The following is a 25,384-nucleotide window of genomic DNA, read 5'->3' as shown; positions in this document are numbered from 1 at the left end:
TGAAATCTGTCTTTCTGGAAGCATTGTCTTTATGTATGGATGGGCCTGTCAGAGAATGGTCCATCCTTCCTTTTTAGAAATAGAATTCTATGGATTATTTATCTGCATGTCATTTATTTATGAATTATAAATTATTCAGACTCTTTTAAAATTTTTTACACCTTAAATCTTCCAAAGAATGTTTGCCTTGTCTTTTCTACCATTTTATTTCAAGAGTCATCAGTATAAATCTCAGTGCTGATTGTAGCCCCTCCACATCTTGCACAGTTCTTTGTAAATTTATGTAGCCAAAAAATTTCATTATCTGGTATAGTGGCCAGCTTACTGTTTATGAGTTCCTCTACATTTAAATAGGTTGGTGTTCAGATGAGACATACACAGTCTACAATCTATGCTTAAACTCAGCAAGCAGAGTCTTTGAGAAACTATGGTCATCACCTCATGAGATGTCTTAATAGGACTTGGTGGTGGAAGAAGGGAAAAGTGTGTTTATTTTCAAAAAAAGAGTGTTTTCAGTTTAGTGTTCCTATGATTTATTATTTCCTCATAGAGATAAGTTCTAGTTGTCATAGCTATAGCCATCCTCCTATCCCAACCCCCAAAATTAGGTCATGTAATATTTTAATTTGTACAGTTTTTACTACTCATTGGAACTAATTAGCTCCATGCCTTTCAGCTAGTCAACTTTTATCTCTAGTGGAACCAGGTATTTCCTTCCTACCATTTCATATTCTGCTGGGTACTAGATTAGTGGCAGGGCTAAATCAGGACAAGTCTCAGGAGGCAGGATTTATGTTGATTTCATTCAAAAGCTAAATAGCATAATCTAGAAGCCACTTTTATGCCCTTTTTGCTTTGTATCATTGACTTGACTCATATCCTTCATATTGATTTATGTTCTCATTGTTTTCTTTGACTGAACTTGTTTGAATGATTTGGTTTATGATGGTCGTATAATGATAATTACAAGTGATAAAACTTTAAAACTGTGTTCCCCAGAGAAAGCCCTTGATGTTTCAGTAACATCTTTTGGGTTTTGTTTTTGTTTGTTTTCCAGGGTATAATTGACTACATCTTCTACTCTAAACCTCAACTGAACATCCTAGGCATTCTTGGACCTCTGGATCACCATTGGCTAATAGAGAACAATATAAGCGGCTGTCCACACCCACTCATCCCTTCTGACCACTTCTCACTTTTTGCACAACTGGAGCTTTTACTACCCTTCCTGCCCCCAGTCAATGGTATCCACCTTCCTGGCAGGAGGTAGTCAAGTACATTGAGAGGGCAACCTCAATCTGATTTGTAAAATTGTAAAATCTGAATATAGAGGAGTGAGGTATGGCCAACAGGGATTTTTTTTCTTAATGATGATCCGAATTTTAAATCTTGATTATTTGGTAAAGACAATAGTAAAAGCCAGGTGCTATCAACAGAGACAAAATTCTGAGCCCAGTCTGCTTTGTGTACTGTTAGACAGGGATTGGTGCATTTGCACCTGTCTTTAATTTGTTACAAGTAATCTTCCTATTTCTCCTATCCAGCATAATATTTTCATGCCTTGAAATAGGGAAATGTTTATAGAGCATATTCTCTTTGCACAGAAATCTGTAGCACTACTTTCTGAGGCCAGTAGTAACATCTAGAGACCATTCTTCTGTACTTCACTTCCTCCTTTTTCAGACTTATTTGTAAAATATAGAATTTGAATTTAGCCTTTATGCTTGTATATGAACTACAGAAGACCTGATTTATGAGATTTTTGTACTTTAAAAAAAATCAGATTTGGAAATGATTGTATTGTAAACTAAGGCTAAATTTTTATTGGTTTCATGTGTTAGGCCAGCTTGTAAAGTAAAAGAAGCTGCCACAGGCTTTCTCTGCTAAGAATTTGCACTGTTAGGGTTGTGTTAGCCCTCTTGAACTACTTTATTTTTAAATTGAGAACATTGCTTTCTAAATCAAAATCTGTTTAAAGCTCAAGACATTAATTCTAACCAGAGATAATTTATCCATGTATTTGTGAATTGTATGAAAAAACATATGACTCCCAGGACAGATAAGCTAAGCAGTCAATAATCAGTAGACTTCTATGGGCTAATGTGTGTAGATTCTAATATTTTTAAATCTTTAACTTTTTTTAAGTTAAGAAAAATTAGGGATGCTTATGTACAGCTTCTTAACTTCTGTTTAAAATACTACTTGTCCTATCTCCACTGTGCCTGCTCTTATTTGTTCTCAACAAGCACTGCCTGTGCATGCAGAGAGAATCTGTGCATCCTCTTTTATATTTTTAAAATACTGTTAACATTTGTGAAAATTTTATGAAGATGCTTTTGTAGAAGCTGTGGCATTTTTTCCTTTTGTGAAGCATTGAATATCACATATTTGAACTTGTTCAGAATGTGGGTCCCCAATTCCTAGCTCACCAAACCCAAGCACTGCTCACAGAGTCAATTGCACAGTGCTGCCTGTCACTCAAAATACTACTATCATGTGAATTCTTTTCAGTTTCAGTGTGTTCCTGTCTCCAAAAAAGAGAATATCATTTCTTGGAAAAAAAAGTAATGTTTTCTCATTTATGAAGCAGTGTAATTAGATTCAGTATTGTATATTCAGAACAGGTTCCCAAGACAATTCTTCAGATCATTTTAAAGTGACCAAGTCTTATTTTAGTGTGTCAAGCAAGACTTAAGTTATATCATATCCTGTGTTTGTTGCTCATAGTGCCATTAGTAGCTTAGAGATGTAACGCCAACTTTTACCTTGAAAAATTAACTTATATTTTCTCTCCCCATTCTCTCATCTTTCAAAAATCAATTAAATGAATTCCAAAAGATCTTGGTCTAACTGCTTTTGTTTCAACTGCAGGCAGGGAAGCAAAAGGGCACTGTATGAACATTAAAGTAAAAATTGCTGAATGCTATGAGCATTTTTTTTTTTTACCACAGTGGATGTCATTGCCAATATGACTTAAAATTTTATTATAAAATCTCAGCACTTAAATGTGCTTAACCATTTTAAGATAAAATGACAGTGTATAAAGTCTAATATTTTCACTTTAAATTTCTAAAGTCTTGATCTTGAATTCTTGTCTGGGACCTGGTTTTTGTTTGAGGTGTTTTTTTGTTTGGTTTTGGTTTTTTAAAGTTGTGCAGACATCAAACATGTCCAGTTTATAATCAGTACATTGAAATGCAGGTAGAATTGATGTAGTAGAGTCAATGCATAACTTTTATGTTCTTTTTTGGTTTTTTTTTTTTTTTTGTAAAGTGTGAATAAAAGGTGTTTACTCATGTTTCCTTAACAATGTGTTGGTAATGTGCATCATGACAATTTCCAGTGAAGATGAGCTAGTTGAGCTCATCAAATTGAGTAAACTATTTTTTTGATGATCTGGATTATGTAATAATAAGTCCAGAAAGCTTTATGGCAGGTTTGGGGGAAGCACTTATTCATTTTGTATTTGTTAGTAGGGGATATTTTACTTTAATAGATGCTGGAGCTGGAGTGCACTTGTTAGATTCTTAAAGGTTTGAGCTTTACTCATTATGTTTCACCTGTATTTGTTACTGTCTCAAATAGATTTGAATTTATGGCAGCAGAGTAAATATTATGACCTATTGTGTCTTGAAGATACTTGTTCTTGCCTAGACCAGACACATTGCAATCTTTGTGTCAGTTTAGACTGCTTTTCCACCTTTTAGATAGTGATAAATTGAATTGTGAGGATCTACTAATGGTTTACAGCTATAATTTCAAAGGAGAAATATTTTGAATCTAAAGGGGAGTAACAGTTATACCCAAACTGAACTGAGATGCTTTTGTCAAGCAAGTTTTGTGTTAAAATATTTTCCTGTGTCATGAATCTAATTTCAACATCATTTCCAACAAGCCGTACCCAAAAAAGATGCAATAAAATTCATATGTTTTCACAGTGCAGATTTTTTTCTTCTAAAGCCCTATAACAAATATTAATTAAATGCAATTTTGGTGTTGCCATAACAGGCCTTCAGTGTTTTTGTAAGCACATCATACAAATGTTCTTAAAGTGGGGTTGGGGGTGGGAGGTGGGAAAAGAGTTTAGTTTTCTCTCTTATAGGAAAACAGGTATTTTGGAGCCATTAAATTCCATTCTGTAAAGTGTCTTGAAGCTCAAGACAGTTTGCAGTATTTATGGAGATTATTTATCCTTTGAGAAAATAATGTTCATCTAAATTAGATTGTGGCACAATTTAAACTAAAGCTGTGGAAATATGAACTAATTGAAACTTTAAAAAACAAATAGCATTAATTAGGCAAAGAAGACCAGTAGAAAATTTGTTAATTTTGTGTAACTCAGTGACATCCAGTAAGCCTTAGTTTGGCCTAATGCTTTTAAATCTAGGGGAATTATTCTCCTGAATGTTGGATTTTAAATTCAAATTCAAATTTTTTTCTAAGATGCAAATTCTCAACAGATAATTTTCAGTATTCCTTTTTTTTTTTTCTTTTAGCTATGTATGGTATAACTCTAAAGTAATGAGGTTGAATTTCTATAAGCTACATAAAATCAGTCTCACTACATTAGAGCTCTACCTTTTATAAGGAAATAAACCACCTAAGGCAAAAGAATTCTGAGATTTCTTTTTAAAGCATTCCACCAAACTGTGTAACTTGTTAATATTCAAGCAACTGCTTCTATAGGCATTTCTTACCCAGCCTAAAACAGTATTTTAGTATATCTTAACTTTGCAATTTTTTTTTGGCTACATATGTTTTAATAACACATAGATGTCTTGGTATGTTCAAGTAGTGTCTGAAATAGAATATCTAGTCTTTCTTCACAGTACTTCTGTATAATGTGTGATGCACTGGACTATCTCTTGTTTACCATTCATGTAATACAAACCAGCACATTATCAGCACTAAGCTCAAAGAATGTTGCATTTGTCTAGGCAGCTCTTTAATAAGATTATTGGGAAACTGAATATGGTCTGATGGTAAACAAGGGCTTTTACTGTTCTCTTCAGTGGAACTTTTTCTTGGTCAAATTGTAACTAGCTAGTATTATATTTATATACAGGGTCTTTTTTCTTTACCAATGTATTTTCCTACTCATAGCTGACCAATAAATTCATTATCTGTTTCAAACTATTTTTATGTGTAATTTCTATAGCAACTGTATAACAAATATCAGCAATAAATATTGGTGTACTTCAGCATCTTCATATGCAAAATGAAAGGGTTGGACTGGATGCCAGAGTTTTTCCAGCTCTGAATTTCTAAGACCTTGTGATCTAAAGAATGAGTCTCAAATCTTGTAATCCCTAACACAAGATCCAACTCTTAATTTCAGAGGTATTTGGTGAACATGAAGCCATTTGATGAAGTGAGCGTATACAAAAGAAGGCCTGAGGGCATACAATATATATATTTCAGAATATGCTTAGTCACTAGGTATAATACTGGTATCTTTACTAATATTCATTGCCCCATCCCTGGAGAACACTGGAGGTCTTCAGACTCTTCGGACTAGATTATGACAGGTCAGTATTTTAGAAGAAATTCTTGCTTTAGGTACTAAATGAAGTTAGATTATACTTTGTAACTGAGAGAATTTTAGAGAACAGAACTTTTAACACATGAGTTTTGTTTCATCTCTTATAAAGCAAATAGGAGCTCAAGTCATCCAATTGGGAAGAATGTAGTCATTATATATTTAGCATAGTTGTCCTTAGTCATTCATTTGCACTGTTCCAGCAGGATTGAAGGTAACAAAAGATGTGCAATTAGTATTTGCTCTCAGACATAATGGAAATACAGTGGTATAGATTCTTCCACAAACATTGATGTAACATTTTGTCTTGTGAAAAAAAGATTTTGAACATGTTTGTTCCTGCTAAATCACAGTCATTTGGAGGGAGACAAAAAATTTACTTTCCTGCCTGCTTCTAATAATGAAAATAGTGTATCTGGGTGTGTTTTTTTTAAATAGACTTGCTTTTATGTGCTTTTAAAAATAGCCATTTATAAATGAAATGTTTACTAGGATTATTAGGAGACAATTCAAATAATACTTTATTAAATATTTGCCAAAGCATTTTTTATGCATGGGAAAAGTTGTCTTTTCTGCTTCAATATTTGAGGAAGCATGAGTATAAATATTAAGACATTGATGTCCTCTTTTTTTCAGGTATTTGTATTTTTTCTTGTTTTGTTTTCATCTATATATTTGACACCAAGTTTTCGTAAAAAGGTTGTTGAATGCAATATGCCTATTATGTGCTGTGCTAATAAAACCAAAATTTTGGTAAGTGTGATTAAATGAGAGAGTCATGGACTTAAGGTAAATTTCCAGTTTTTGGAGACATGATTTGTTTTGTGGACATAATTTGTTCATAATGTACATTTTTTTTACATATGCTCATACTGTGAATATTCACAATATTCAGTTTCATGATAATGAGTTGGTGACATTTAAAAATGTAAACATTCATAAGTTCACTTTAGTTGTGGACTCCGTTTACTGACTGAAAAATTAGTTTCACAGATTTTAGGAGGATTGGATCCATTTTATTAAGTTAAAATATACACATACACACACACACACACACACACACACACACAAAGTGTAGTACATTAATTAAAGATTTTCAGTCTTGAGTTCTAGTTTTTCTTCTGTCACTAACTCAAGAGGTGCTTAGGCAAATCACTTTACCTTTCTGACCCTCATCCGTGAAATTGTAAAAGTTTGGCTTTATTATCTCCAACAGTTCTTATATTCTAAAATTCTGAATCGATATCTGAATTTTATAAATATAATTGTAAGTTAAGCATTCAGATAGATAAATGTAGAAAATCAAATAATGGGAAGTCATAAACAATAATTTCAATAACTTAGAATTATATAGCCCTTATAAGTACTTTCTTCATAGTAATCCTGTGATATAGGCAGTGATTGCTTCCCTAAAATTTTACAAGGCAGGTATTAGAAGTGGTATTAGAAGCTGCTTCCTAGCTACTGATTCTCTTTCTCTGTCTTTCTGTTTCTTTGTCTCTTCATGTCTGTCTGTCTGTCTTTCTCTTTTACTTGTCACTTGTTTGAAATCACACTGGAGAAATGGTAGGACTAGGATTTGAACTCAGATCTGATTGAATCTAGTTCTTTCTCCTATGTCTTCTTAGAATGGGACATAATGAACAATTTTGTGGTATTTTGTTTTTCAATCTTTTGTAGTTCAGGAGAAAAATCACCCCCAAACTGATAAATTAATCCTTCCATATACTTATTTATTATTTAGAAATAAATGTCTGAAAAAAAAAAGTCTGCTAAATAGCCCCTTTTTTAGAATTTGAAACCATTCAGAATCACTGCAAATCTCTTAAATCATTCAAACCTACTACCCTTTCAAACACCTGTCAATTGAGGACACTGAATTTTTAAAAAATGAGTAACCTAAGTCAGGGGTCCTCAAACTTTTTAAATAGGGGGCCAGTCCAGACTGTTGGAGGGCCAGACTATAGTAAAAAAAAAAAAAAAAAAAAAAAAAAAAAAAAAAAAATTGTTTTGTGGGCCTTTAAATAAAGAAATTTCATAGCCCTGGGTGAGGGGGATAAACGTCCTCATCTGCTGCATCTGGCCCTCAGGCAGTAGTTTGAGGACCCCTGATAAAGATAAGAAGTTCTTAGAGGGTCTTGCTCTTGAGCCAGCTTTACAATCTGGCTAATAAAAGTAAACTACTTTGCCATACTGCTGATTCAATGCTGCTGTCTGATTACAAGATAAAGAGATCTGGAAGCTTATCCAGCAGCTCTTCCAGCACTTTCTGGCAAGACCAGCAATCTAGGAGTAACTTATTTGGGTGCAAGAGACTGACATGTATAGTACAATACAAATATTCATTTAAATGTCTTTTGAGATTAGAATGCCATGCTTAGTATTGGGGAACATGCAAAGTTTAGATGGGAAGGTTTTAGCATTTCTATTGATACTTACAGCCACTTAGAATAATATATTGAGTTGCATTGTTAAATCCAAATTTCATTGGTTTGTCTCTGGCAAGGGTTTCAGAAACTGGTTTAGGAAAGAGGAATAGGCCAGTTGACCATACAGAAGTTTTCTAAATCTTTGATATCAGGAAACATCAATGTTTGAACACTTAATCAACTGATCTGCTACATAATTTGTATTTTTTATATATTTTAACTTTTATCCTACAGCACCATCATGTTGTTTTAAAGCCATTTTTAGTGTTCATTTTAGTGCCTTCCCTTAAAAGAAAACCAGCTATTTTCAAGAACATACATTTAGGTCTTAATATAGAAAACCTTTCAAAATATCCTATTAAAATATCTAAAGAAGAGGAAAAGGAGATTAAATGGTGTAAGAAATACTGAGAATTCATTAAAATATTTAAATGTCACAATTATATCTTCCTGTTTCACAAAATTCTTAAGTATATTCTTTGTGAATTCTCTTTGTGGTGGATCTCCAGGGCTTAAACTAAGCTCTTTTTAAATCTCTTCAGTCAGACCTAAAAGATAGTTTAGTCAATATAAAGAGAAGTATATTAGAATGTCTAAACATATTTAAGATAATAAGTTAGAAATGGATCTGCATTTTATATAAAAATCTTATTTGTGCTATTTTCTTCCATCTTTGCTCATATGATCTTGATAACACAGGATCTTTGTTTCTTTACCACTGATTATATTCTATTTATAGCCAACCAATAAATTCATTATCTGTTTCAAACTTTTTTTAGTGTAATTTCTGTAACATCTGTGTAAGATTTGAAATAATATTAACCTGTTTTGTCATCTATAAAATGAGTGTGTTGACTAGATGTGAACTCCTGAGGATTTTCCAGTTCTGCATCCATGACATGATTCTTGTCAGAAAATATTGTTGTCAAGCCAGTGGCAAAGATTCTATTTGGACATTTGAGAAGTGCCCCTAAAAAGACAATTGTTTTGTGGCTCCTCCTTCACATTTTTCAAAGATTTAGTAGTTATTTAGTGGTCAAATGCTAAAGCATGATTATTTATGGCTCTCCATCCTCAGGCTACAAATTACCTTTCTAATTCAAATTCTATTCACTATTCTACATATATATTCTATGCCAGTAGTTATCAGAGTATATGCCTGGGTGCATAGTAAAATCTATCCAGGTGTGCCATGAATTATAATAGAATTTACATATGCAATTACATGTTCATGAGATAGGAATATGCTTCATTTCCTTACAGCAAGGAATAATAATTGCTATGAGCAAAAATATCACATCTTTATATTTTAGCTGTGCTAAAGTAATATTTTCTAATCTCCCTTTGACTTTGATAAGCATATTCTTTTTCCTTTTATGCACAAGTATTCAACTAGCTCCCAAGTCTGTATCTGCATCCCTTACTTCCTACTTAAAATCTCCCTGATCTACTTATTGCCTATATATTTGTAGAAATGTATATCTATATATGGAAATCTCTACCAGGATGTTCCATTGTTGTCTTAAACTCTGCAAGTCCAAAACAAAACTTTGTCTTCCTTACAACATCTCTTCTTCCCCTTAACTTCTCTATTTTAATGTATAATACCACCATGCTTATTTATGGTCATTCAGGACGATTAACTTGGGCATCTCTTCTTAAATTGTTTCTTTCCTTCATAATTCTCCCTCCCAATGCAATAAATTGCCAAGTTCTATTGATCTCCACTTTGATAATATCCCTTACATCCATTTCCTTTCTACTCTGGGTATAATCTGGATTCAGATTCGTCTCCTAATCTAGACCAGTGGTCATGCACAGGATACTATAGGTTAAAATAAAAAAAAAAAGCTCTTACCACAAACATACCTATGCATATACTTATAAATTATGTAACCACACTATAAAACACAAAAATGGACATTTTAAAAGAATAAGATAAATATGAAATAATATTTGATCCCAGAATCAGTAAAGAATCCCTGAAATGACCTGGGCACTTAAGCTATAGGAAAATCAACTGTGTGGACAAAGAACTGGGAAGTGAGGGGAGGGGAAGTGAGACAACTTGAGACAGAGTCCAATTAGGCAGTAGTCTAGGTGAGAGGAAATGATGGTCTGAATAAGAATGGTGACTGTGAATAGAAAAAAGGGGATAGATTGTAGATCTGAAAATAGAAATGACAAGATTAGCTAACTGATTGGCTATGTGGAATGAAAAAGAATAGTGTTAAAGCAGGTTGTGTTTAGGGGTAAAGGTAATAGGATGGGATTTGTTGTGATCTATCCCTACCCATCTTGCATCACTCTCATCCCAAATGAAAAAGAATAAGGGGGAGCTCCCACTCCTCACTTAGTTCTCTGGGGATCAGTTTGTAATTTTCCCCATGGCAGCTAAACCACTACTGTTCTTAAAGTTTGGAGGAGGGAAGGTAGTGCAGCCTAAAGAATGGAGTTGGTGGGGAAAGAAGGGTTGAATGTGGTTAGATGTGATACTATCAGACCACTGTTTTAGTGAGGAAGGTGGATGAGACTCATTTCCCCACCATCCAATTGTTTGATTACATATCCCTTAAAAATCAGACCAGGGTCCTACTTTGGAAACCACTAGTCTAGACCATTGCAAAAGCCTTCTAATTGGCTTTTCAGTTTTCTCTATTTTCTCTCCTAAAATTTCATACCTTTTCCAGAATGCTTCCTAATGCACATTCCAATCATGTAACTCAAGAAGTCTGTTCTATATTCATCTCTTGAATAAAGTATAATTGATCCTGATATTCAAGGTTCCCACAATCTAGCTCCAAACATTTGGGGTTTTGCCTCATTAATCCTCTTGTTATTCTCTTTTATTTCCCATCTCTTCCTGCTCTTTCCTGTCTCCTGGCCTTAGCTCACACTATGTTTTCATGCCTAGATTGGACTCATCACCCCTCTCCTGTTTCCTTCTCTTCTACTACCTCCATTGTTCTTCCTAACCATTTGTTGAAGATACTTTCTCACCTCCAATTCCTTCTATGATTTTGAACCTTTGTACTCTGTTTCTATTTTATCTTTGTTATTCAAGTGTTTGTCCTTTCTCCTTATTAAATTTAATTTTCCTAAAAATAGGGTCCATGCCATAGCAATTTTGTTGTTCTCAGGACCCTAAAATATAGTAAGGCTTTAATACATATTTGAATTCCCATTATATTATGTTGCTTCCTACTTATTTTGAGGGATGTCTGTGTCTTTCTAGCTTTGTGAAAAGCAGGAAACCTTAAATTAAGCAAATACAATTCCCTTGACATGAAGTTATTTGAGATACACATCTCACCACTGACAAGTAACAGAGATGTTCCTAGATGTTCCTAAATGTACTATTTAAAAAATATTGCCCCTTATTTTGAAGGGAAAGTTCCCACGGAATAAATGACTGAGATTGTTAAGACTGTTGAAGAGAGAGAAAGCTTTTCATAGTAGCTGTTACAGAGATACTGAATAGTAATTATCAAGGAAAAGCTGGCCAAATATTAGGTAATTCCATCTGTTAATACTTTGCATTTCTGAAGCAATTTAAAGTTTTCCTAACAATCTATGAGGTGTCATCAGTGATAGATGTGGTGTCCTCAAAATCTAATGCAGTTTTAAACTCTAGTAATAAAAAACAGTGACTCAAAAGTCTTAATGTAGTTGTAAGTGATTTGGGAATTCAGGAAGACTTGTGGGACACCAATGGTAGAATTTGAGTTGTTTGGCTGGAAGGAGAGGAGAGAAGAGATACATTAAGTGTGCAAAGATGTATAGAAGAGGATCAAGCTATTTTCCCTAAACTAGATTGTCCCTTTTCCCTTTAAATCTCTGTATGAGTGTCCTTCAGTACTGGTCAAATTTGTTATCTGGAAAGTTTTATATACTTTTCATCTAGATTATCATCTATAATGAGGGATTTTGCAAATAGTATTGTTGTCCACCATCCTAAAGGGCTATGTCTCCGTAACTTAGCATATTTGTTCACTGTACCAACAAGGCTCCTGTAACTTTTGTTAAATCATTTCCCTTGATTTTGCTTATAATTGATTTTGACCCACTTCATTTTATCTTATTTTAGCAGTGACTTGGATAAAGCATAGATGACATGCTCATCAGAATTGCAGATGCAAAGCTAGGAGATCTTATGTCTAATGAACATGTCAGGATCCAAAAAGATCCTATAAACACTGGGATAAATCTAGAAAGATGGAACTTAATATTGATAAATGTAAATTCTCAAACATGGCTTCAAAAAATCACCTTCAAGAGAACTAAATGGGAAGCATGACTAAACAATTTCTCTAAAAAAGATCCAGTCTTTTAATGGCTAACAAGTTCAGTAGCAGCAGTTTAACAAGAACTAATGGTGATCAAAAAAACTTGTGTAATTTTAGGCTGCAGTGAGAGATAGTGGCCAGTATCTTTGTCTTATTCAGACCACTTCTAAAGTAGTGTGCTAAGTTCTGTGTATCACATTTTAGGGAGAATGTTGATAAACTAGTGTGTCCAGAAAGCAAACAGGGTGGTAAAGGATCTCAAAGTCATTTTGTATGAGAACTGGTTGAAGGAACTTCTTGTTATTCATTTGTTTCAGTCATGTCCAATTCTTTGTAATCCCATCTGGGGTTTTCTTGGCAAAAATACTGGAATAGTTTGCCATTTCCTTCTCCACTTCATTTTATAAACAAGGAAACTGAGGCAAACAAGGATAAATGACTTGTCCAGGGTCACATAGTTAATAGAGTCTGATGCCAGATTTGAACTTGGGTCTTCCTATCTCCAAGCCTGGTGCTCTATCCACTGTGCCAGCTAGCTGTGGAAGGAAGTCATGGATAGAGAAAAGATGACTTTCAATATATTTGTATTTGAAGAGTTTATTTGGGGAGAACACTTATTGAGTGCCTACTGTATGCTGGGGATTCTTATAGGTACTGAGAATTTCTACAGAACTGGGAATAGAGAAGAAACAAACAAAAAACTCTACTCTCAAAGCTCTTACATTGTAAGAAGAGAACCATGAGCTATGAGTAGAAGTTGCAAAGAGGCAGATTTTGGTTTGATGTCAAGAAAAAAAAAAAAAAGTCCTTTCAATTAGTTATCCAAAGGTAGAATGAGCTGCCTTGGGACGTTATAGATTCTTGAAGCAGAGGATGACAGCTTGTCAAGTATGTTGTAGAGGAGATTCTTGTTCAGGTATGAATTTGACTACATGGCCTCTGAGGTCTCTTCCATCTCTGATATTCTGTGATGTTAATATGCATGAATATTCAGGAAACTGACTGCAAACACCAAAGGGAATTGCAGATGTAACTAAGGGGTTTGTCTTCCTTGCAGCCACTAGGTGTCAGTCTATTCAAAAGCAAAGATACTGGAATCAAGAAAAGATAAATCTTTTTCTGATCCCTCCCCCTCTCCCCTTTTTTCCATCCTCCCCAAAAAAGTTTCTGTTCTACCTAGTACATTCAGCTCCTCCAGTCCACAAAAGTCACCCCTGTTGCTATTGCTTCAATTGTTTCAGCATGTCTGACTCTTCATGATCCCATTTAAGGATTTTTGGGTTTTTGGACAGATACTAGAATGGTTTGCCATTTCCTTCTCTGGTCATTTTACAGATGAGGAAATTGAGGCAAACAGGCTTAAGTGATTTGCCCAGCATCTCACAGCTAGTTAATGTCTGAGGCCAGATTTGAACAGGAAGATATTCTTCCTGACTCCAGGTTTGGTGCTTTATTTATTGAGCCATCTACTCGTCACCCCTGACTTGTCCCAGGTGACAGAGAATTGACCAGAGCCTAAGTTCCCTCTATTGTCCTCCTCCCCAACTCTCTAGGAGAGTACCTCAAGTGCTCCCAGCTGTACCCTGAATTTCAAAGCCTGCTCTCAGGGGCAAAATACAAAGTCCCCAGTCCTTTCCATTATTCTATCTTTCCAGGCCCTAGAAATTCTAAGCTTTTGGGTAGAGCTAGCCTTGTATTTCTCATCTTGATTTATGCCAACTCTATCTTCCATCTAGGTCCCTGTTCTCCAAACATCTCTATTTTCTATGGACTCATATCTGTACTGGAAGAGTAGCATGTGGAATCCCAAGTAGTCATCCACTTTCTGTTTGAAGACTTCTCTAGTCATTTCTACCTCACAAAGCAGCCTATTTAATATCAGACAACCGTAATTCTTAGGAACAGAGTAACTATTTTCTTGCCTCCAAAAATCTGATTTGAAAATATATAAGACCCTAGAAATGGTTTGGAACTATCTCAGAACCTCCTGACTAAGCCAGGACTTGGTCTAGGAGGTGAAAGTGAAGCTCTGTAAAATCCTACTGCTAATCTTGTTAGGATGCCACTTAATAAGAATACCCGTATAAATTTCCTTTTAGCCAAGATGAACATTGTCACATATTGACCAAAGTCCTTTTCTTATAGTCATAGGCAGAGACCCTACCCAAAGCCAAAAGAAGTTAAAGTTTCAGTGATAAAAGGCTTTCCTTGGTTCCCCTTATTGGCGATAGCTTCTGGCACTGTACTAACCAGATAACCAGGCATTGTAAAACAGTCTGCTTTCAAGAAGCTTTCATATCTACTGAGGTAGCTATGGTATCTCTGCACATTATGTCGGACAATACAAAACATTTTGGTGGGATATCACACTAACACATGAGGGATGAAGGAAGAAGGAAGCAAACATGCTCTCTGTCTCTGTCTCTCTGTGTATGGCTCTGTCTGTCTGTCTCTATGTCTCTGTCTCCTCTCCTTCTATAATCATATGTGTATATGTTATACTACCCAGTTCTTTCTGTATATGTGTGTGTGTATGTGTGTGCATATGTGTATGAAATTTTGATGGATGAATGTAACTTTTCTCCCTAGTTAGTCAAGAGCTTCTGGAAGGCAAGAAATAAGTCATATTCTCTTTCACTCCCCCTGCTCCTGCCTTGTATGTAGGGCTGGACACATGATCAGTGTTCCAAATATTAGAATCATAAAATGTCTGTGAGCTGTGAGGAACCTATGAGAATACTTTTCATTTTTCAAATAAAGAAACAAGCTCAGAAATGAGTGATTTGCCCAAGATCACATAATCAATGGAATCTACAACTCAGCTCTTTGGGTTCTCAGTATAAGGATTCTTTCCCAAAGATTATGCTGCATTTTATTAATTGATGGATAAACTCTTAAAAAGTGATTTAAGTCTTCTTTTCTAGCCACATTCAAACTTAGGTGGAAAGTATTGACTTCCACACAACTGCATCACTAGAAGGAGCCTCTCACTTTGCGGAGTTCTCTTTATTCCTGCCAGGTTACTACAAATGGAGACATGATGTTGATATCCAGCCTGATTGGTTGGATTTTTCAGCAGATCCAATTGCTTCTCCCACAAATAAACTCTTTCCAGATTCCCTAGCCACAAGATGGATGCAGATCTCTGAAAAAGTGCTTCGTGGAAAGGCCTCAAAGTGTGTAGACCAGCTTAGAGCCAAAGGTGGTGTGCAAAGAAATCCTAAGAGCTCACGCACTGAATCAGTAACCTTATTGATCTGAACATCTTCTGCAAGAATATAGCTCTTTAATCATTCATGACTTCTTATCGTGGATGATTTTTGTCCATGTCCTCCCACTAATCCTCCACAGATGTATGACCCAGGCAATATGGTGGAAGCCGCCTTCTGGATCTTCTGACATTCCATTGGGACTGATTGCCATCCCTTATTCTATATGATTGGTACACTAGCTTTGCTTAATTGATACATTTTTGTATATCTTTTTCATTACTTCTTAATTAAAGAATCATGTATTTAGATTTGGAAGGAACCCAGAGGTTATTTAGTTCAACCCCTTAACAGATGAAGAAAGGTCAAAAAAGAGTAAATGACATTCAATGTTATAGATTTAAATGGGAAAGCAGGGATTTGAACCTAGGGCCGCTGACTCTGAATTCAGCATTTTTTCTATTGCAATAGATGCCTCTCCCTTCATATATTGCAGTCCATTAACAATGCCCCTCATGTGCCTCTCCATCATCCTCTGGATTATGCAAAGCAGATTTGCAAAGTAGATTCTTCAGAAATTGGGTTCTCTGACCTCCATATCCCTACAACATGACCAGAAGAATACTGGTTTGAAAAGGGTGTGTGTGTGTCCATTTGGTAGTCATATGGGATTATTGAAAATGGTTATTTGCATGTAAGTATTCTTATTCCTACTTTATCAAGGAGAAATCCACATTTTAACTTTAGCTGGGCTCTTGATACTGCTCAACATTTCTTTGATTCCCTCATATTCCCCATAATGGCTGTTTCAAACTTTTTCCTCTTTCCTCTCCCACCTCTATCCCTAAATTCCTTCCCCCTGTGCATTTAACCTTTCCTCTTGCATTATCATGGAGATTTGAGATCCTTTCCTCCACAGCTCCCTCTGCCTCTCATGTTGCCCTTGTAACATGTTTCTGAACTCCTATTGGATAGAGGTTTAAATGAAAGTCTTCATCTAGGAATTGTTGGAAAGAAGTCTTTTGCTCACCCACTTGACTTTCAGATGCTTGGAAGTTTCTGAAGAAAGAGAAGTTTCTGGGATTCATGCTAAAACCCCAAGAAACACCTGAATCTATACTTTCCTGTCTCTTTGGTGCTGACTTTGAAACCTTATGAAGACTGGTCAGTAGGTGGATCTTACTGACAAATGGCTATCAGCAATATGCCAGGTGAAATAATATGCCTGGGGCTCCGAGAACCATTGCTAGGAAACCGTCTGGGGCACATCTGAGAAAAATGTCATATTTTGTCTTTTCTCGCTTCTCCATCCTGTGAATGCCTTCAATAATAACAGTTAACTTGTCTAAAAAGAACTTTAAAGTTTACAAAGCTCTTTTCTCACAACAACTCCGGAGTAGGAAGTGTGAGTATTATTATCTGCATTTTACCTATACATTACCAAGAATCATGGATTTCAAATAACTTGCCCAAGGCCCCATACCTAGTAAGGATCTGAGGAAACTGAATGCAGGTCTCTCTTGACTGAGCCCAGTGTTTCCTTAAAAAAAAACAAAACAAAAAAAACTACTTTGTACTTTTTCTTTGGGCACTAAGCACGCCCTGTGCTTATGTCCTATCTTCCTCATTAGGCTGTACATTTCCTGAGAGAAGGAGCTTGGTCTCAGTACTGTCTTCCTCTTTGACACCTAGGACATGACTTTGCACATAGGAAACTTGAGTTTAATTGAACTAGATTAGCTAAGGATTCAGGAACAGAACAGAGAAAGCCTGGTCTTTTTCCTCCCACTTTTCTTCCCCTGGGGAAATGTTACAAGCTCGCACAGAGGACAATCCTCAGTCAATTGAAGATGAAGAACAAAAGAATACGCTGTAAGTATTGCCCGCTTCTCTGCTTTGGGGTCTCTATCGCTTTGGCTGAGATGATGAGAGTCTGAACTAATGTGATAGCTGTGTGAGCAGAGGCAAAACTCTACCCCACAACTTGTAATTTCAAAACAGTGCTCTTTCCAACATTCTATGTTGGCTGCAGCGGTAGCAGCACCCTTATTCTTGCCCTTTCCCAACCCCCACAAAGCCAGGCCTGCCAAGAGTTCTCACTACATATGAACATAAGCTCAGCACAGCTGGTTCACTGAATGGGGGGAAGGGTTGTTCCAGCTGTCCCCAACAGTTGACAAGACAGGTGACAGACTGTTGATCATACTCAGAAGTTCACCAGGTGCCCAGCCATTGATGTGTGACTGACAGGTGCTAGGGGTCCAGGATAGCCAGTTCATCCAGTTCAAGGGAAAGGGTTACCTTTGAGGTCCAGAGCCATCCTCTGTAAGCAGAAAGCAAAATTCAAAAGGTTAAGGTTTTCCTCTGCTCCTAGCCTTCAGTGGGTTTCAATGGAGGGGAAGGAGACAAGGAGGAGGAGAGGTAGTAGGACTGGGTTAGATGTTCCACCCCGAGTTTTCAGGGACATCCTGTGTTTACAGTTGATACAATCTCTGTCAATTGTATTCATCTGGACTTCAATTATGACACATTATCACACCATGAGAAGGAAAAAGAAATCTTTGCCATGCAGCTTCAGTTTTTATCCTGGTCTTTTATTTAGCTCCATTCCTGGAACGGGGCACAATTTAATTAAAATTAACCTTACTCAGCAATCATTTATTAAGCACCTACTCGATATACAATATTCTGTTGGCATTGAGAATGTAAAAATAAATACACAGTGGTCCCTGCCCTTAGGAATGGCTAGATGGCAGAGAGGGAAAAGTATTGGACTTGCAAGAATCAGCAAGACCCAAGTTCAAATCCTTCCTCTGATACTGAATAGCTATATGACCCTGAACAATTTGATTAACCTCTCTGTGAACTGAAGGGGTTTAATTCAATAGCCTCTAAGGTTCCTTCTATAGTTCTAAATCTATGATCCTAAAATTTTATGAATATAGTTTACACCACCCTGGCCAGAAATCTAACCTTGCCTTTTAGCCTTCCCCCTATAATTATCCCTCCTGAAAAAAGGGAGGAAATCATAGAAACTGACTATCAGGTCCTTATTTCCCCAATCATGCCCTACCCTGGAAAAAGAAGTGTATGATCGATTAAGGATCCTAGACAGGGATTTTATAGATGGAAGGAGAAGACAATCAAGGACAATAGCTTTTTTTTTTTTTTTCCTTGAGGCATGAGATGATTGGGCAGAAAGAATACTAGATTTGGAAGAAGACAACTTGGGTTCCAAACTCTTACTGGAACTTACTAGCTGAACCAAGACATTTAGCCTTTCCAAGTCTTACTTTCCTCAAGTGCAAAATGGGGTAGGGGTAGATTTAAATGATCATCCAGGCTCTTTCTGGGATGTAACATAACTCCTAGAAAGGAGATGCAGCATAAAAAAGGAACTATATGGGGGATGAAATCTTTTCTTGGAGTCTCAGGAAAGCAGCACTGCTCCCTTTGGAGAGCTGGGTTCTTGGATCTCCAATCAATTTATGCCCTAAAGAGAATGGAGATGTCATGGGCATCTGAACTTCAAAAGCCTAAGAAATAAGTCAAAGGAGATTCAAAACACCTTCTCCCTGAGCTGCTGACTACTTTTCATCTGATGAGATTTGAATCCCCTCAATTCCTGGTAGTGATGAGGTTAGTGGCAATAAGAGAGTTGTTAAAATCCCCTTTTAATCGGCAGCAGGTTTTAAAGTGAAAGAATTCACTTATTCCCGAATTATTAATTGCAAAATGAAAGTTTATTATTGGATAGAAACCAATTTGCTAAAGGACTGGCTTCTGTAGTGGAAAAGACCTATTAGGGAAATAGAATTTGACACTGAGAATTTTCTCAGCAGGCAAGGTCCTAGCAAATTGTTTGGGCCATCTGCAAGGAGTTTAACTAAAGGAAGCTGTTATAAGGGTATCTTAGTGGGGGCTGGGATAGCCTGAGCTGATCAGACCAGGATTTCTCAATTGAATGAGAATTTAGAATTTCAAAAAGATTTATGGGAGTTGATTTGCTTTAAATAGTGTTACTTCTCTCATCCTGAGAGAATGGGCCCTGCCTCTAGACTCCTTGGAGCCTGGGAGATCCTGATCTCTGAGATCAGAAAAGGGGACACAATCTTAGATTATCACTTAAAGGGAACACAGCTTTAGAGTGATAATCTTAAAAGGAACACAGCTTCAGTCAAGTTAACAGTTTCCCTCCTGCTTCACATCTAGCCAAGAGAATAACATAGTATCTGGGCGCAAACCAGCCACAACTTCCCTGGGAAGATCTGCTTTCACTTCTACCACTTTAACTCAAAACTATTTGCTAAGAAAGATGTTCTAAGCAAAAGTTCTTTAGGGACTGCTTCAAGATGCGTTCATAGTTATCCTCATTTGTAGAAAAAAAATCCATATTCAAGTATATCATCACTAGAGAGCCCCAACCCTCACTGAGTAGGTGGAGTTCATTTGAAGGAGGGGTGTCAAACAGCCATATTAGTGCTATCGGTTATTCAGATAAATCATTTGTTCTAGAAACCCTGTCAGCAAGCACACCTTTCCTCCATGATGAAATAAGACTAAAGTAGTAGAGAAGTTTCTAATTTGCACTAATAAAAGGAATGTCTTCACTTGGGAGTTCTCAAAATCACATGAAATCATAGGTTGTGAGACTCACAACTGTAATGCCGGAGAAACTGAGGCAAGATAGAGATTAAAGAGTAATAATTTATTTAAAAGGGAGAGATTTACCAGGACCAAATGGATCCATGGTTTGGTCCCAGGACTGAATGAGACTGTTGTCTCCAAGAATCCAGCAAACAATGACATATATACACGTGGCTCAGACTTGGAGTAGACTGAGGCAGGGGCAGAGTCAGGATGCTGAGAGTGGGAAATGGATTCTGACAGGGTGGAGTGAGCCACTGGAGATGGGGATGAGGCACTTTGGAGATGGGGAGAGGTATCTTGGTAAGGCAGTATCTGATATTCTAATAGCTTGGGATGGGAAGAGGCATTCTGATATTCTAAAATATAGAATCTTTTATCCTTATCAAATATTCTGATTAAGAGGGAGAGGTGGTTTTGCAGGATTGAGCAGAACAATTATAAACTGAGGCAGGACAATTTAGGGAAACTGACTCAGGGCAATAAAAGAGAACTGTGGCATAACACAACTTTGTGTAACTGTCAAACTTAAATCCAATTTGCAAACAATTCAAGATATCACCTTGGGACAATAACAACCCTCCATGATAATCCATGTGTGATAATTAATTTCAGAGCCAATGATCTGCACTAGAGCTTAGTTTATTGTCATGCTACTGATCTGATACAGATTTTTACTTGCTGACCATACTCTTATATTCCCTTCCTCAGTCATCATTACCAGTGAAAAGTCTGATCCCATGATTTTCTGTCTCAAACTGGAACTATGTCCTTCCCTTGCCTTGGATCTCCGGGCTTTACCATCAGCCACTGTCTAAGCTCTGGATAAACTAGCTGTCATCAGTGCTCTGTGCTCTGACCTCATCCTTTTGTTGCCCTAGATAGTAATTGAGCTTTCCTCTACTTGCCTACTTTAACAGGATTTTTCAGGGTTACTTACCTAAATGGGTCTATACACCCCAGATAGGCTTAAATAATTTGCATAACAAAATCAATTCAAGAAAATGACTACTTTCTAATTTTATACAAAGCCTTCCTGCCAAGGTGCCTTTTGCTTCCTCTCTGCTGACCTTATGATGCAGGATAACCAAGGGAATCCTCATTTCTTCCTAAGTGTTTTGGTAGAATTTAAGCATTGTTGGGGGAATGATCTTTGAAAAGAGAATTCAGTTTTGTAAACTTGGTCTTTGATTCTTGAAAATGCCTTAACTTTGGGTAACCTCTGGGACATTAACTTCAGATTCTTCTGACCACAGCTTCATTCTTCCAATGAAACTAAAAATAAACTGAAAAGCAAGAGAGAAAAATGAGAAAGAGAGAGAGAGAGAGAGAGAGAGAGAGAGAGAGAGAGAGAGAGAGAGAGAGAGAGAGAGAGACTAAGTGAGAGAGAAAGAGAGAGAGAGAGACTGAATGAGAGAGAGACTACTCATATAAATACACTAAGCTGCCAGCTGCTAAGCCAAATAGTATTATGATATAGAAAAAGGAACATCAAAAGACAGGCTTCAAAAGTTTAGTAGAGAAATTTGGAAAAGGTGAAGTAACAATTTCTATGGCCTTAGACATTGATATTGCATAGAATATAGATAATAAGGGGCATCTAGATGAGGACCAGACCTAGAGTTTAGACCATAATTCATATATAGTTCCAAACATTTAATGTGCCATGGGCAAGTCATAAAACAAATGGCAAAATGGGCACAGAAGTGAGATAACAGGAGGGATAAGGAACTTCAATTACTTGGATAATTGCTGGAGACTTCTCTGTACTAAATTATTCCAAGCAGAAATTATTGTGATAAGAAAAGATAGGTCAGGATATACAAGGATACATGAAAAGAATTGAAGATATTTAGCCTTAAGAAGATATGACTTAGGAGAAGCATATTCCTTTAGGCATGCTAGGTAGGGGTATGTAGGTAAGAGCAATACTTGAGAGACAATAGGATATGGTAGAAAGAGCATTTAATTTGGCCCTGGATTCTAAAACTAGTTCTTTCACTTGCTAATTTTGTTACCTAGGACAAGACTTTTACTCTTTCTGGGCTGTAGTTTCCTCAACCACCAAATTGAATGAAATATCTTATAGTCATTTTGATGTCTTTGGACATTTTTCATAGGGAAGAAGGACTAGTTTTATTTTATCTAGTTCCAGAGGGAAGAAATAGAAAAGATGAATGATATTGAAGAAATACAAATTTTAGCCTGATACAAGGAATATAAATTATCTGTATATATATGTATGTATGTGTGTGTGTGTGTGTGTGTGTGTGTGTGTGTGTGTGTATTGCTGAGGCAATTGGGGTTAAGTGACATGCCCAGGGTCACACAACTAGGAAGTGTGAAGTGTCTGAGACCAGATTTGAACTCAAGTCCTCCTGACTTCAGAGCTGGTGCTCTATCCACTCTGACACCTACCTGTTCCAACAAGGAATAATTTTTAGATAATTAGAGTCATATAAAATACCTGGGAGCAAACCTGCCAAGACAACTCCAGGAACTATATGAACAAAATTATTTTTAAAAAAACATTCAGAATTAAATAATTCAAGAAAAATTGATTATTTATGAGTAGGCAGGGCCAATATAATAAAAATAACAATTTTATCCAAAATAATTTAATTGGGATTGCATTAGATATATAAATTAGTTATCCAAACTAATTTATATATCTAATGCAATCCCAATTAAATTATCAAAAAAAATGCTGAATTGGGAAAAAAAAACAACAATTCATTTGGAAGAGCAAAAAGGCAAGAATTTCAAAGGAAGTAATTAATGTAAAAGAAGGAGGTTACCAATACCAAATCTTAAACTATATTATAATTATCAAAACTATCTGGTACTGTCTAGGAAGTAGGAAGGTAGATCAATGGAACAATGTAGACATACAATTTATAGCCACAAATAAACATAGTAATCTTGTATTAGACAAGGATAAAAATTTATGATTTGGGGATAAGAATTCATTATTTGGTAAAAAAAAAATTGGGAATAAATAAGATAGCAAAATAAAATATAAAATTATTATACTGTTAAAAAGGTTTTGTACAAATGTAACCAAGATCAGAAAGAAAAAAGAAAATATGGGAAAAAATTATAGACAGTTTCTCAAACATTGTCAATTATTGTCAAATCTATAAGAATGTGAGTCATTCCCCAAACTGATAAGTCAAAAGATATGAATAGGCAGTTTTCCAATGAAGAAATAAAACAATTTATAGTCATATGAAAAATATTCTAACTCATTATTGATTAAGAGAAATGCAAATTTAAAAAATCTTGAGATATTTTATACCTATTATATTGGCTAAAATGATTGACATATATCAGAAGGGATGTGGAAAAATTGGGACATTCATTCATTGTTGATGCAAGTGTGAACTGATCCAACCATTTTGGAGAGCAATCTAGAATTATGCTCAAAGAATTATTAAACTGTCTATACCTTTTGATTCAGCTATACCACTATATGATTAGGGGAAAAGAAAAAACCAATATATTGTAAAATATTTCTAGCAGTTCTCTTTGTGGTGACAAAGAACTAGAATTTCAGGGATACCCAACAATTGGGGAATGGCTGAATAAGTTGTAGTATAGGATTGTGTTAGAATACTACTGGGCTTGATGATCTTAGAAAAACATAGAAAGACTTGCATGAAATAATGAAGAGCAAAATTTACAGAATCAAGCTTGTACACAGCAACAGCAATATTATTTTTAAGAACAACTTTGAGTGAATGAGTCATTTTAACTATTATAAGTACCTAAATAACTACAAAGGACACATGAAGATGCTATCTGTATTCAGAGAAAGAATTAATATATAAAATTACTTACATATACACATATTTGTGTCTAATGATATCCATCTCTAGAATGTGGGAGGAAATAAAAAAATAAATTTATACAATAACTTTACTACACATTTAAAAGGAAGATCAAGTTGTACATAATAGATTTGCACTTTCATGTATTATCATATTTTATTATTATGCTGTTATATAAATGCTTGTTTTATTCCGTAAATTAAAAATAAGAATAATTAGAGCCATATAAATGGAATTGGGCTTTCACAAGAGATAATGAACTCCCCCTAGAGATAATGAACTTCTCTATTACCAGAGGTTGGATATAATGCCTCTATTGTGGGATGTTGTTGACAGGACTTGAACTCAGGTACTGATGACCTCTGAGGCTTCTTTTAGATCTCAAATTTTTTGATTGTTGGACAGAGTAGCAGGGACATTCCCATTCTCAGGTAAATTGAGACTGAAACTTTACAGCATAGCCATAATGCATCTTTGGTAATTACAATCGATTAAAGAAGGCTAGGTCAAATAAATATCCATTATGAAGGAAAGTATATTCACTTACAAATGCAGTTTTGTGATTTTCAAAGAATGTGAACTATTAACTAGCTAAGTTAACTGCTTGCCAACAGTCTTTCCATATACAAGACAGGCCCTGGAAGCCCATGCTGATGAATGGAACCATAGAAAACCAGAACTATAGAGCCAATATAGCACAACTGTTAAATTTTACTGGGAAAACTGAGGCCCAGAGAGGAGAAGTGATCTGCTCACTTTGACAAAATGAGTTAGTGATAGAGCTAAGATCAGAACTTACTTCTCCTGACTCCCAGCCCAGTGTACTTTCCTCTGCTTCTTTTTGGAGCCTTTCCCAAATGCATGCAAACAACCCTTGTTTTGAGTCTCTCAATGTCTCTTCATCAGGAACACTGTTCAACTGGATGGACACAGTGTCCCCACTCAAACAGTTCCTTCAGTTGGCCAGAGCCATAAGCACAGAGATTCCAGGGGCCCCTGATGTCATGGATTCTTTCCATAGAGACCATTCTCTGGGCTTCCTCCTTTCTGGAAATAGGACCCCTGCCCCCTGGGGCCCTGGACTTACCACAAGCTTGCTGGCTTCAAGTAGTGGCTTTTGTTCCAGGACTGCAAATGAAGGATTTCTTGTTTTCCCTCTTCTCAACTACTCCATTGTCTAAGGATGGAGAGAAGGGGCAGAGGGACAAATCTGTGGAGCTGAGATCCCTTCAGATAAGGAGAGTCCTTTCTCTGGGTAGTGGAGAAAACAGCTTGTTGTCCCAAAGATTCTTCATGGCTATCTTGAATCCAGCAGATTTGTTCTATATTGGTACTGAAAATTCACTAAGCTCTATGCTTCTTTAGGCTCCCTAACTCAAAATATAGAAGAACCTAACGATCACATCTTTCTAAAAATAGAATAGGCTGCCTGATCAGGTGTTAA

At 36.0% G+C, this 25,384-nt stretch overlaps 1 protein-coding gene and 1 long non-coding RNA gene across 4 annotated transcripts in view; one reads left to right on the top strand and one right to left on the bottom strand.

The window, feature by feature from the left end:
* Positions 1–5,136, top strand: part of CNOT6 (CCR4-NOT transcription complex subunit 6) — a 48,287-nt gene extending 43,151 nt beyond the window's left edge. For all 3 annotated transcript variants that reach the window (XM_051979086.1, XM_051979084.1, XM_051979085.1), the window contains one exon: positions 1,058–5,136. In XM_051979086.1, the coding sequence (XP_051835046.1) occupies positions 1,058–1,270 (213 nt within the window). In that variant the 3' untranslated portion in view covers positions 1,271–5,136. The remainder of the gene's footprint in view (positions 1–1,057) is intronic.
* Positions 5,137–16,766: 11,630 nt separating this feature from the next.
* Positions 16,767–24,867, bottom strand: LOC127546931 (uncharacterized). The gene is made up of 3 exons (XR_007950049.1): positions 24,740–24,867; positions 23,951–23,984; positions 16,767–17,786 (listed from the first exon to the last, which is right to left on the bottom strand). It is a non-coding gene; the product is annotated as an uncharacterized LOC127546931 (long non-coding RNA).
* Between the last annotated feature and the right edge of the window lie 517 nt (positions 24,868–25,384).

Source organism: Antechinus flavipes, chromosome 2 (genome assembly GCF_016432865.1).
Source record: "Antechinus flavipes isolate AdamAnt ecotype Samford, QLD, Australia chromosome 2, AdamAnt_v2, whole genome shotgun sequence".
NCBI classification, from domain to species: domain Eukaryota; kingdom Metazoa; phylum Chordata; class Mammalia; order Dasyuromorphia; family Dasyuridae; genus Antechinus; species Antechinus flavipes.
Note: the sequence above shows the minus strand (reverse complement) of the source record. Positions and strands in the feature narration are given on the sequence as shown.